Below are 14238 nucleotides of genomic sequence, written 5' to 3' on the forward strand. Positions count from 1 at the left end.
TATTACTGGATGCTTGACAACCATATTTTGACAACAATTGGACAAAAACTTGTTTTTTAAGTTGCTATGGTTACCAAAAGCGTGGTTTGCACTGACCTCTACAAACACAAATAGGTAAGCTGGACCTCCCGTTTGTCCCGATTGCCTACCCGTTTTTGAAGCAACTTGATCTATCAGCGCCAATCGGGACAAAAATAACTGTTTTATACGCTTTCCAGGCTCCAGCGTACTTGTGTAATATTTTGTTCATTTCAGTGACTAAATTGGTAATTGTTTCCGTTTCCATGACAACTTATGACGAATTCATGTAGTCATGGTAACGTTGTGGACAACATTCAAAAGTCAAGTTAAATCAAATAAGTTGCTTCAACTTACGTTAACAAAACTACATTTGTTTAAAATAAATCGCGTGTGTCCATTTTAAACATGGTAAGTTTGCAGATACTTACTAGACGGTAAGGTGGTATCCACCATCCATGCGTGGTACCCGGGGTACGTAATAACACCTCAGGTACCCCTGAGGTGTGGTGTATTATGTCCAAATCCATGGCCAGAGGCGGCCGGTACTTATCATGAACTTTTCAAATGAATCTGCTAAATTATGTTAGTTATTCTGTTCATAGATTCTCAGTCGATCCAAGCCAGCGGGCGATAGTCGAGGAAGTGGCAGTAGTTCTGCAAAGAAAACGTTCCCTGAACTCGAAGACTTCATCCTCAAGAGGGATTATGTTGGAGCTATCACTATGCTTGAGGTTTCTGTTTTATAACTTTTATTCTTACCAATAATACTAATTATGAAATCTGAAAACTGTAAGTTTTTTTAGCCTTTGACTGCAATCGCCTAATGGTAAGTGATGGTGGTAGTGGAAAGCGGACTAACTTGGAAGGGCTATGGCAGTTAAATTAAACCCATGACTGAAATGGCTCAAGCGGCAATCCCAAAACTGACAAGAATTGTTGATTTAATTTTTTCTACCCAGTTCCTCAAACACGAAGGCAACGTAGACGGCTGTCGGTGTGGACAACCTGCAGGTGCTAGTTTCACTTGGGGGAGTACAAGCGAGCACTGCACGAATATCTTGTTAATCTTCTTCTACCCTGTTTGGTTAATAGCACTAACTGAAATGGCTCAAGCCTGGCGTTACTTTGCGGAAAGCCATGATATATCTGATAATCTGCTGTTTCACCGGATTATAGCAAATTAAGCTATTGATATACCTTCTATAAAAATTCTTATAAATTTTTCCATGTTCAGTTCCTCAAACACGAAGGCAACGTCGATGTGTGGGTGTCCGTTTGGACAGCCTGGTGCTGGTTCCACTTGGGCGAGTACAAGCGAGCTCTGGACGAATACCTTGAAGTGAAGACGAGGGATAAACTCGACGCGCGTGTTGCTGACAATATTTCGCTGGATCTTGCTGTGTGTTACTTCTATTTAGGTGAGCGATTCATCTTTAAAAGTAATTCTTGAATGAAAGAAGGAGCAATATTTATATGGAAAAATATAATCGGCTTATTTCTTGTAGGTACATATTTAAAAACTTGGTTTTACTAATTCATTAAATGATTTGTAAGGCTAAGCACAAAGATAACACAAAGAATTAATTCTTTATTGGGTTTACCAACAGCAGAAAGAAGCAAGAAGAAGCAGAAAGTTATATATTCTGTGTACCTACTTAAAATGATTTTACTAAGTAAAAAGTGTTACTATTTCAGGCATGTACAAAGAATCTCAGGATACCGTGGAAGAAGCGCCCAACTGTCCTCTTAAGGTAGGTCTTTTCACTTAAGGTTTTTTTTTGTTAGAAAGGATATTAGCCATGTTAAATGACTAATATTCCCCTTTCTTCTCCAACTAAGCGTAAAGCTTGTGCTAGGAGTAGGTACGACAATAGTGCAACGGGCGGGGTTTGAATAGTCGACCTTTCGGTTTTCAGTCCACTCCTTTACCTGTTGAGCTATTGAGGCTCAGGTTGCGTGATGTGCCGGGAGACCAGTTCAATCTGACCTCCGTGTAGGTGCTATCTGCACTTCTATATCATCAACATCATTCTGTAACAGACGCCTATAATTCCAGTGCCGCCTGCAGTTCCACCTGGCACATAAGCTAGGCGACGAGGAGGCTCTGATGCTCGCACATGCGACTTTGCGCGACGTGCCGGAAGACCAGCTCAGCCTGGCCTCCGTGCACTATCTGCGCGCACATTATCAGGAGGCCATTGACGTTTATAAGAAGCTGCTTTTGGAGAGACGGTAATTATTCTGCCACTACCCCTTTCCGAATACGGTACGGTAGATTTTTACTACTAAAAAGCTCTCCTCAAAAGATCCCTTTACAAATAGTCGGGTTTTGTCAGTTTTTCGCAGTTTTTTGACGTTTATGGTATTACCTCTTTATGGTATTAACTCTTTGATTTTTCGGGATAAAAAGTAGCCTATGTCACTCTCCAGGTCTTTATATATACCCATGCAAATCACGTCAATCCGTTGCACCGTTGCGACGTCATTGAAGGACAAACAAACACACTTTCGCATTTATAGGTATGTATATTTATAGGTAGGCATTCGGGTAGGTACTGATATCACTTCAGGATGCCGCGATCTGATAATATAACTTTTAAAGAAAATTATTTTTTTACAGTTACAAGAGATATGAAAACGATGATATGGATTGGGTGAAAGTTTTGTCGCACATTCCTAGGTGCAACAAAATTTACTTACTTATTTTTTGTAGCTGTCTTAGTAGATATAGTTACGGGAAGATATTATTTACATTACTTATAGTTATGTGTACTTATTAGTAATTTTAAAATTCAGACATTACATATTTTTAGATAGCTGGTCCACCTACCTATTGACTTAGTTTTTGAACCCAATTTAGATTGCGTCAGTAACTTTAGACTTCTAATTTTAATACTTGTGTAGTACTATGCTTAAGTACATATTATTATATTAATTAGAATTCTCTTATTCAGAGCTTACCTACTTCTCTTCTAGCACATTCATGGCTTTAAATGTCTACGTAGCACTATGCTACTACAAACTGGACTACTACGATGTCTCTCAAGAAGTCCTAGGTGTATATCTTGCACAGCACCCAACTTCGACAGTTGCTGAGAACTTGAAAGCATGCAATCTCTTTAGGTGAGAAAATACTTAACCAAATTACGACGTTGTTTTCTCCACTGAATTAACATTGGCGGACTTATTGCGGACTACAAAACCGCAGTACAAAGAGCAATAGAAAAGAAAAGAAGAAGAAGAAGAGACAATACTTTTGTCAGTACCGTAACCACCGTTAGGGTGGATCGAGCGCTCCGCTACCATTTAGTCTACTCGATCCGCTCGATCGAGAGGTTGGACACCAAAATATTGTGTCCGACCTCTTGCTCTAAGACAGTAGTAGTCGAAATGAGATAGAGATCAGTAGACTATTTGCTTCAAGTAGGTATTAAGAAGCGCTCGATCCACTTTTATCTATAGGTACATCCGCAACCATAACTGATTGACAGAGAACGCACAGCCTATACCAGTGAAACTTTTCTTTGTTCTGTATTCTGAGTCTAATGGAAAGCAATGAAGTTCCATCGTCAATTTTGAAAAAGTATGATGATTTCAGATTATATAACGGGAAAGCGGCTGAAAGTGAACTGAAACAAATATCTTCAGACCAACATACGTTTGGGCAGGACTTGGTGAAGCATAATCTAGTCGTTTTCAGAAATGGGGAAGGAGCTTTGAAAGTAAATACCTCACAAAAACTTAGCATTTTAAAATAATTTTACTAATCATTTTAAAACTCTTTAAATTTCATAAACCTTAAATTAAATTAGAAACCATATTTCTGTGAGTCGACTTTCTTTATCCCACTATAAAACCACAGATCGGCATATCGGTTCGTTTAAAAACTTTTAGCATAGGTACTTACTTACTTATCAAAAACTTTACCTAAACAACAAAGTACAAGTGCTTCAGAGTTTAATTCGTCCAAGAGTCCGTACTCCATACCGAAACGTCAAATCACTAGGCACGTTTTTGCCGGTAGGGTTGTAATTATTAGCCCCAGCTAAAGTCCAATCTAAGACTAGAGCAGAGTCAATTTAGAAATTATAAATACCCGAATTGCCATGCCGTAAACAAACCTCACATATAAGACCACTGCAGCGCTCATAATTGCGTGAGATGTGGTGCAGAAGATGGAAAAAGGAGCGGGAAAGTCAAATAATAACTGCGGAAAAAACCTGTTCACCAGTTTTCACCTAAAGTTTTTTGTTAGGTGCTTCCAGAATTAGTCGACGTGGTGCCAGAAGCCCGCTTAAACCTGGCTGGCTATAGACTCAGGCATCGTGAACCTTTAGAAGCTCGTGAGTTGCTGGAACCTCTTCAGCCCACGTCACCGTTGCACTATATACTCAGGGCGGTGGTAGCGGTGCGCCTTTATAATGAAACTGGAGATGTAAGTAAATTTTAATTTTCTTTAAGTGAAATGGATTAAATGCAAGAAAGTACTATATATCGTCAATTTTTCCAAGGCCAGTCCAATTTGACCCAGTTCTCGTAAGACAAATCTCTCTATCATTTGTAAATCGTAATAGATTTTTGTGGGATTATTCTCGGTATAGAATTTACATTCATGATTCATCGCTGTATTTTCGTTGGTAGGGTCACTTATGTTACCAGAAATGGTGAAGACGCACAGACCACTTGAACAGCCTGTAAACAACAAATTTCATTATTGGCAATTAACTACTACTTACCTTCCTTAACAGGCACATATACCTACTTAGCAACCATGTTTCGGATCCGTATGCCATCACATCACTGTTCGAAGACTTTGCTTACTCTGAGGAATTTTAGTGTCCTCCTATTTCTTCGATATTACTTGAGAGTATTTTCCAGGAGGAACAAATGAAGCTGGCTCAGCAGAGTTTCCACCTGGTCGGCAGTTCGGCTTCAGAGTGCGACACCATCCCGGGGCGACAGTGCATGGCCTCCTCCTACTTCCTCGCTGGGCAGTTCGAAGAAGTGTTGGTCTACCTCAACTCGATCAAGAGCTTCTTTGTCAACGATGACACTTTCAACTTTAATTACGCTCAGGTGAGCCATCAGCCACGGTTCTACTATTTTTTACTACATTTGCTTTACTGCTTTAATTCTATTGGACTGTAAGAGTAAAGGAATAGAGAGTGCAGATATCATTGTTTGCGCGCATGCTTGAGCGCTATAACATCTTCTACTTAATTGACTCTAGTCTCTGTTGATATGAGATCGGCTGCCATGGCGCGAAACTGGCCTATGAGAACTTTATTATTCTTTTTCGAAATTATGCTAAAAGAAGAAGAAGAAGTTCACCTAATATGAGATCTTATTTGCTCAGGCAAAGGTAGCAACAGGCTTCTACCGCGAGGCCGAGGAGTGCCTCCTGAGCATCCAGGATGAGGACATGCGCTCCTGTTTCACGTATCTGGCCTGCCTCTGCCGCTGTCATGTTATGAACAAGGAGGCTCACCACGCTTGGGAGATTTGCGTCAAGGTAATCTTACAGATTCTCTTATCTCTTAGATACACAGGTAGTGGCAATACCACTACCTGTGTCTGAGAAGTTGTCTGCCACTGTGGCAAGCTTCTACAGCGAGGCTGAGAAGAATCCACTGTGAGGACATGCGGTCCTGTCTCACGTACCTGGCCTGCCTGTATTGATGTCACGTCATGAATAAGGAAGCTTGCCACGCTTAGGAGATTTATGTCAAAGTAATCTTCATAGAACGTCAATGAATGTTCTGCCGCGAACGTAGACTAATGAGTTTGAGCAAGGAATAGAAGATTTGAAGGTTTTACGACAGTAGATAGATAATATTACAAGAGAATGTTAAAGATATTTTTTTATAGTCCGCAGGAACCCCTGACAGCTTCGCGCTGTTACAGCTGGTGGCCAACGACAGTTATCGTATGGGACAATTCCTTGTGGCTGCCAAAGCCTTCCACATGCTTGACAGGTAGGTGGGTAAGGTGTAATTTTTTTAATTCAGACATCATGACTACGATCTGACTTAGTGGCAAAGTGATGATTCAGTGTAAGATGGAAGCGGACTATAACCTGGACGACGCTATATATTTAAACTCATACCCCTAATTGGTTGCGCCTGACCTACAATTAATATCGTTTCAGCATTCAGCTATTATATAATGTACCTACCGTTATTGTATTGTAATAAGATTTAAATAATAACCTAACCTAAAGGCACGCCGCGACGCGCGACGCTAGATCTGAGAGTGAGGCCACACGATGCGTTACGTAGGCGGTGCGCTGCGTCATCCTACATAGAAGTCGCTGTATCATGCCACACGATGCGTTGCGACTTACGACGTCCTGCGGCGCCGTACCGCACGCGCAACTGACTGGAGAGTGGAGACCAGAGAGACGAGGCGGGGAGAACTGATGCGTTGCAACGCGATAACTCTCTGCTGGAGTGGCAATGCCGTGTGGCACCCAATTCTGAAATCCACAACGGTGCGGCGGCGCCTCAACACACCGCAAACAGTGGTAATTACTTATTAGAATAGAGTCATCATCATCATCATCAACAACTGACAGACGTCCACTACTGAACATAGGTCTCTTGTAGGGACTTCCACACACCACGGTCTTGCGCCGCCTGAATCCAGTGGCTCCCTGCGACTCGTCTGATGTCGTAGTGGGGTGGTCTTCCAAATACAAATCCAGTTATGTAACCTTTATACTCAGACTCGACGGCGGTCCTGAGATGTGGGAAGGCCTACGCGGGGCAGTATGTGGTTGCGCCCAGCTGGCGGCCGCGAACGTTCCCAACGCTGCGGTGCAGTTGCGCGACGCGCTGGGCTTGCTGCGCGGGCCGGGGGCGCACCCGCGCGCTGAGCATATAGCGCGACCCATCGCGCGGTGGGCGCAGCAGAATAGGATACAAGTGTAAACATCGTCATCTTCTTTAACCGTAAACTAATTAGAAATAAGTAATAAAGTGAGTTGTGCAACGACTTTCTTCTGTCGCTAGTATCGATAATGCGTTTGTCTACTAAATAGGTAGAAACTATTTAAGGAGGTAGGTACTTATTGTAAAAAAAAAAAATTTGTAAATCTACTATCGGTTTTATTTTAAAGTTTCCTGTAGTTTTCCCACATTTAACGCCTTTAGTTCACCGACGTATGCGGACACGATAGCGCAACAATTAACATCAACGGAGGCTTAGTAATAAAGTCGCGTTTGCACCCTTCTGGTACGGAACCCTAAGAATGCGGACGGCCTTAAGCAGGGTACTCACCTTGCCGTGTAGCATGTAACGTATCTAATACTGTATCAAGTGAGTACGCATGCACGAGCCCGCTGCGAACCGCTCGCGCGTGTAGCGCAGTAAGTTCGCAGTGACCCCCCGAGTGGCGGGGCGGTATCACTGCGAACACAAAGGCGGCTCGCAGTGTACGCGTGGACGGCAACACGTAGCTCGTAGCTCGTAGCTGGAAACGTAGTGACCGTGGACGAGCCGATACCCACTTGCAGGTTGATACAGGATCAGATACGTTACATGCTACAGCGCTAGTGAGTACCCTGCTTTACAGCATGCAAAGTCAAAGTTAAATGATTTATTCAAAATAGTTACTTAATAAATTGCTCTTTTCTATTGTCAGTTGTTTGATTTGTAAGATATAGTGGTGATAATTATTACGCAAACTTAAAACTACGAGGGTTCCAAACGCGCCCGGGTCTGAGAAGAGCCCACAACAAATGCAGGAGATAATATAGGTACCTACATAAGCTAACCCAATGAATGATTAATGTGGGGACCTACTTAGATCCTAAGATATATCGTGTTCAAAACGGAAACAAGCTAGAATTCCTTACTTATTCCGTACAAAAATTTCGCACCGGATCGACAGGTTTCTACCGATTGATGTATGTACTTAGATTCCGATTGCGGGCTCCTTTTAGAGTAAACATTTACATATACGTTCGTTGCCCAATGATAGGTTTTTATTTATTCAGATACAAGTTAGCTCTTGACTGCAATCTCACCTGGTGGTAAGTGATGATGCAGTCTAATACGGTATTTTACACCAAGCGAGAAAAATCTAAAAATGAATAAGCAAGATATGCAATTAAGCAATCGAAAAATGATAATTTCAGTTTATAAAATATACCTACTTAATGTTTTTTTTTTAACTGTTTTACAAAATATTTAAAACGCACAAAGCTGATGTGGCCATGATGAATTCTGACTGTGACGTCACATGGATTGAAGTTGTATTGAGAGTTGTAATGTTATTTATCAATGCGCGTGACGTCATGACACCTCATGAACCTTAAAAGATGGCGGGTAGCGATTTCACGGCGAAATTATTTTTTATAATGATATATATTTTATCGATCGAATCATTTTTTTGGTAGTTAATTATCACTTTAGGATCAAATTAAGACACTATTCAAAAAAGGGTAAAATACCCTATTGAGTAGGGTACTCACTTAATATTTTGAAATACTTAAGTACCTACAGTAAAATTGGGCCCTTACTTTAAAATACTTTAATTCGCACACTCATTTACCGGAGTCGTTTCCATTTGATACCAGTCAGTTTAAGGCGTTTGGAAATACCGCAAGAAAAAATGTTCACTTCGTTGAAAAACAGTGCAATTATGGCACGATTTAACCGGTTGACCAAGTCACCTATGTCCTAGTTCTTTGGCTATCACCATTTAAGGTCACATATCGAATGTCTAGCTAGTTTTTATCACATGGTAGTTGGTACCAATATTATCATGGTATCGACACGTAAAGTATCATGTAGTTATTTCTACAATTTATATATTAGATCAATGCAAGTTTGTATTGCTCAACATAAAAATACTTGCATACTTATTTATTTATTTTTAAAGTTGGTAAATCGTAACCTAATTCTTTATAAGTATAAATATCTACTTAGCTTAGTTTTGTGACGTATAGATTTTTCCTTTTTAAGATCCTTTGAACGTAGCCAATAGATAAGATATTACACAATTATGTGACTAGAGAATGCCCACGACTTCGTCCGCGTGGATTTAGGTTTTTTAAAATTCCATGGAAACTCTTTAATTTTCCGGGATGCAAGCTATCTCTGTACCAAATTTCGTCAAAATCGGTTGAACGGTTGAGCCGTGAAAAGCTAGCAGACAGACAGACAGACACACTTTCGCATTTATAATATTAAGTATGGATTACTTAAATGTAATCTATGCCACTCATACCTAAGTAGTTTGACCGATTTACCAGTAAGTTGCTAGCTAATCCTTTTGTTTATTGGACTTGAAACTAGGTTGACAAAATTTTAGCCCAATTGTGCATTTCATGTGATTTGAATCCCACTTCTGATGTCAACAAAATATTCTATCTGTGTAAAATAGTTACGTACTTGTAATTTTCTATAGTGATAAAATAGTTAACATGCCTGTTAGTTTATGTTAAAACAATAATTCACATCATTATAAAATAATCATCATCATCTCAACCATTAGTGGTTTAGGACATAGTCCACCACGCTGGCCCAATGGTGGATTGACAGATTTCACACACCTTGGAGAACATTATGGAGAACTCTCGGGCATGCAGGTTTTCTCACGACGTGTTCCTTGCTTGGAAGCAGGAATTGCTTAAAACGCACATAGCTCAAAAAGTTAGATGTGCGTGCCCCGTACCTCCCAAATTGGAAATGGACGCCTATCACATTTCAAAATAAAACAATACTAAGTTATCGTTAAAAAATGGCGTTTTTATTTTAAACCTAAGTACACATTATATTTACATGTATGCAATACAACGCGTCAAGATCAGCCGTAGCAACAGTCAAAGCAGAACTAAATAAATAAACAATAGGACATTATACATTAGCGCACGGGCGAGGTCATCGACCCTGCTGCATCGCTGACTGGACAAACTCACAACCACAACACTATGATCCGGACACCATCTAAACAAATAACATCGCTTCTAATCCAAAGAAAAATAACGTCGTCTTTCCAACCTTTTCTACACAGCAGAAAACGGTTACAGAAACTAATACATGCATTCCTATAGCTTTCCCTCCTCAAATAGGCTGACAAAACATCCCCCTCAATACAATAACTCTTCATTCAGTAACATAAATTAATAATACTAGGAGCAACGCTTGTTGTAAGCCTTCAACCCTATAATACTCTCGGGGGTCTTATCAGCCCATGTGCTTTTGCTTCGCTGCAATGAAGTCCATTGCCAGAAGTCGCCAACAATTGATATGGTGTGAATCGTTTGCTAACCCAACTAGCATTGTCCAAAGTTTGCGAAGTCAAGAGTCCTTTCCAGCCGTTTCTCCGTCAGCGGTGCATCAAGTGAAGTGTGTTAGAGGGAGTGACTAGCGCCAGCCGTGACCGAGGGAGATGGGCGCGTGGGCGGCGATGGCGATGGGCGCGGGGGCGGCCACCACGTGGGCGGGCGCCGCTATCGCCACGGGCGCCTAAAAAAGAACATTTGGTTGGAAGGTACTCCACTTAAGAGAGCCAGAAGAATAAGTAACTTTTGTGCGGGTGCTGAAAGATTATTAAAAACATATATTTAGCATATTTTGCAAATATGCGGCCTGTAACATTAATACTGAAATTCATAGTAGATACAAGGGCTTTTTTAGAGGACGATTCAAACGACATGCGTCATTTTCAACCTTTGTGTAATGCATTAAGGGTGTATAAGACCCATGTCATCTGCATCGTCTTCTAAAGAAGCCTCTATCTTGACTATGAATTACGGTATTTTCCAAACTTTATCCTCTATCTTTAGACGGCTTTTATTTTGAGCTAGGTGACTATAGCCTAGCTCAATAGCAGTCATAAATTAGTGGACTGATTGAATAACTGAAAAATGGGCTACTTATAAGTCAAATGTCGGTTTACAATTTAGTGTCGGGAACCCTGAAGTAAGTTTAATAAACCTGTGTCTCAGGGTCACCAAAGGTTTACGCTAACTAAAAATAATATACTTATCTTCTCGTGACTTGAGCAACATAGTCAGTTTTTACATGTTAAAAATGGACTATTTAAGTCACGGATAAGCGTGACGCACAGGCTTAAGTCACACCACATATCGATATCTAAATACCGCATTTTTCCACTTACCGCGTGAGAGCCACCGGTCCTTTCGACGACGGCGTTGAAGCCGTTGATCTTGTCAGCGGTGTAGGTGACCTTCCTCAGGTGGCCGTCCGGCTCCACCAGGCTGTAGGAGCCGTGGACGACTCCGTTCTGTAGCGTCTCCTGCGCGTCCTTGTGGTCGCCGGTGTGGGGGTCTTGCACGCCGTACGCGTAGCTGTACGCAGGGTTGGGGTCGATAGGTTCAGCGCGTACTACCTGTGAACAAAAAATTTAAGGTTCCAATGACGAGTTAGAAAAATTGCAAGGGTGTTAACAAGTACTATTGAAGTAAACATTTTAGTCGGCTTCATAAATGTACTTAACCATAATCCAAGAGACAGTGCATATAAAATGTCGTGTATGAGGTAACGATGGGCGATTGTTGCACAAAAAACAATCGAAAGAGTCGAACAATTGAACAATCGATTTTCAATTTATTCGTCTTCACAAACAATAATCGAATTAAAATTGACAATAAATTGTTACGTCTACGAATGCGGAGCGCGCGATCTGGTACGAATAACACGAAAACCTAAATCACAATTAAACAATCGATTGTTTTTCGATTGTTATCGAATAATAACAAAAATAGAATAGTTCGATTGTCATTTGAGCGAATCGCCCATTGCTAGTACGAGGCACTCACGGGAGCAGCGACGGCCTTCACGACGGGCGCCGCGTAGGTGTTGTACACCGGCGCGGCCACAGCCACCGGCGCGGACACCACTGAGTGCGAGAGTGCGGGCGCCCCGTACCCGTAGTCCAGGAGACCGGGCGCCGCCGCCGCCACGGCGCACGCGCAGCACACGATTAATAACTGACAGGTATAAAATATAAACGAAATTTATCTACTAATTCGGTTGTACACAATCTCTAAACAAAATTAAAAAATCAATCAAGTCGAATTCTAATGCTATACTTAGTTTTCTGCGAAGAGCGTTTTTAATAAAAAGCATACTTAGCTCCCATATTAGATCTCTCAATTTAGTTTAGAGCTCAGATTTTTAATACCTAAATATCTGTTTATCTACATAACAATGATGCAAAGTTATTCAAAATGAATTCGTGATTAAGAGAATTCGTCTTTTCACTTAATTATTATCAAGCTAATAAAAGCCATCTATTTCAAAGTTTTCCTAAAAGAACACATTTTAATATCGTTATTAATAAACTTCGCAAAATTAAGTACAATTTATTTCGCAAAATAAAAATAAGAAATAGGAAAAATAAAATTGATTTCAGTAGATTAAAAAAAAAAATCAATCGAATTATTATTAATAAACAAAATTTGCTACAATAAAAAAATTGGGTACCTTAGCGTACATGTCTGTCGCGTGCGGTGGTGTGATCTAAAACACTATGGCACCTTGGGCCCTCCGCAGGTATATATCTGCGCGGGAGTGGACACTTGATACACTTTCGCAACCAAGGATACGCGGGCCCTGCGTACGGCCCTCGCATGAAAGTATAATATATGGATTAGGGGTGCATTTTGTAACATTGTACCAGTTCTAGTCTTAACATATATAGGAGACAGTCGAGAAAACCTCTGGGCTTAGTATTGAGACAAATTCCTAGACCACTTGAGAAATATAAAAGGAGAAACTCACTAATTGGCTTATCCACGAACAGTTCAAACCGTTGCTGAGTTATAAGACTGTATAAAGTATAATATAAATAAATACTTGGTATGAAAATTAGTATGATATTTTGTTTTAAAACTGAGCCCATGGCACTCAACCTCAACCTATTTGACATAGAATAGACCGCAGTATTTTACGAACCTATACCTACACCACATGAATTATAGCACTATCAAGATAAAAAAATTACCACAGCTGCGTGCGCGTTGAAGTCTAATATAGGGCTCAGTCGCTTGTTGTTGACTAATCAAGGTAGAGACACCATGCAATCGACCGAAACGATCTCTTGAAATCTTTCTTACTTACATATCTTTATAAAAACTGACCAAGTGTGAGTCAGACTGTGAGAGTGACCGAAGGTTCGTACTACAGTTGTATTTTTTCGACATTATGCACGATAAATCAAAAACTATAATGCCTAAAATAAATAGAAATCTGTTAAGAATCTACAGGTAAAGCCCTTTCATAATATTATTATAACCCACTTGGTGGAATAATCCTACTTTGAAAGTTGAAAATACAGCTAATTATTTAAGTTCATGAACATATTTTAATTTTTTTTGTGATGTAACTACAAATTCATGGTTTTCAGATTTTTTCCTTTACTTGTGCTATAAGGCCTACTTGCCTGCCATATTTTATGAGTCTAAGTGAACGGGAAGTACCATATAGGTTTTCTTGACAGACACGACAGATAGACGGACAGATCCTATAAAGGTTCCTTTTTCCTTTTGAGGTACGGAACCCTAAAAAAAGTTTAAAAAATGACATATATTCTTTTATATCTTTAAGTACCAACATGGCTGCTATCTAAAAGCCTCACCGAGGAGAAATCCAATGTGGATGGATACTGGATAGTTTCTGAAAATCCTTCTATCGCAATCGATCTAATCGCAGCGATCTACGTTTTACAACTTTAGACTTGCCTTTACACAAGTTTAAAAAAATGTGTTAAAAGTATGCTCCTAATAAAAGCATATTATACAGTCGCAGACTATGTAAACGATAAAAAAGCTTGGATTTGACTCGCTCCAGCAATGCACGGGGCTGCAATGGCTTGTATAGTACGGTATAATAACATTGTAAATTGAAAAATTAAAAAGAGCAACCGCCGGGTTTCTTGCTGGTTCTTCTCGGTAGGAACGGCATTCCGAACCAGTGGTAAATTAAAACTACCTGACTATTCATAAGCACTTTTAAAAAGTTTACATGAATAAAAAAACATTCAACAGGCAGAAATCGGAACTCTACTTATTTGTTATGTTATTCTCGCACCACTGCTGAAATTTCGCGAGCCGAAAAACCGAAAATAATTTCCGCGATTTTCCGCTAAATTGAAAAAAACACTGGCCTAAATCTATTTATTTATATTATTATAGATACTTTTATTACATACTAGGTAATACCCGGTATACATTGCAATTAATTAAT

The 14238-nt window shown here is 40.2% G+C and overlaps 2 protein-coding genes across 2 annotated transcripts; one reads left to right on the forward strand and one right to left on the reverse strand.

The window, feature by feature from the left end:
- The first annotated feature begins 66 nt into the window (after positions 1 to 66).
- On the forward strand, positions 67 to 7100 carry Ttc26 (tetratricopeptide repeat domain 26). Its single transcript, XM_069502733.1, has 13 exons — positions 67 to 84; positions 624 to 752; positions 1256 to 1439; positions 1717 to 1772; positions 2078 to 2253; positions 2642 to 2701; positions 2998 to 3144; positions 3620 to 3743; positions 4277 to 4456; positions 4900 to 5097; positions 5378 to 5533; positions 5890 to 5996; positions 6746 to 7100. Exons 1-13 carry the CDS (start codon positions 67 to 69, stop codon positions 6948 to 6950), a joined length of 1740 nt encoding a protein of 579 aa, XP_069358834.1. The 3' UTR covers positions 6951 to 7100.
- Positions 7101 to 9767: 2667 nt separating this feature from the next.
- Positions 9768 to 12532, reverse strand: LOC117987839 (cuticle protein 7-like). Its single transcript, XM_034974905.2, has 4 exons — positions 12478 to 12532; positions 11811 to 11981; positions 11150 to 11380; positions 9768 to 10494 (listed from the first exon to the last, which is right to left on the reverse strand). Exons 1-4 carry the CDS (start codon positions 12487 to 12489, stop codon positions 10393 to 10395), a joined length of 516 nt encoding a protein of 171 aa, XP_034830796.1. The 5' UTR covers positions 12490 to 12532; the 3' UTR covers positions 9768 to 10392.
- Between the last annotated feature and the right edge of the window lie 1706 nt (positions 12533 to 14238).

Source organism: Maniola hyperantus, chromosome 13 (assembly GCF_902806685.2).
Source record: "Maniola hyperantus chromosome 13, iAphHyp1.2, whole genome shotgun sequence".
Lineage (NCBI taxonomy): Eukaryota > Metazoa > Arthropoda > Insecta > Lepidoptera > Nymphalidae > Maniola > Maniola hyperantus.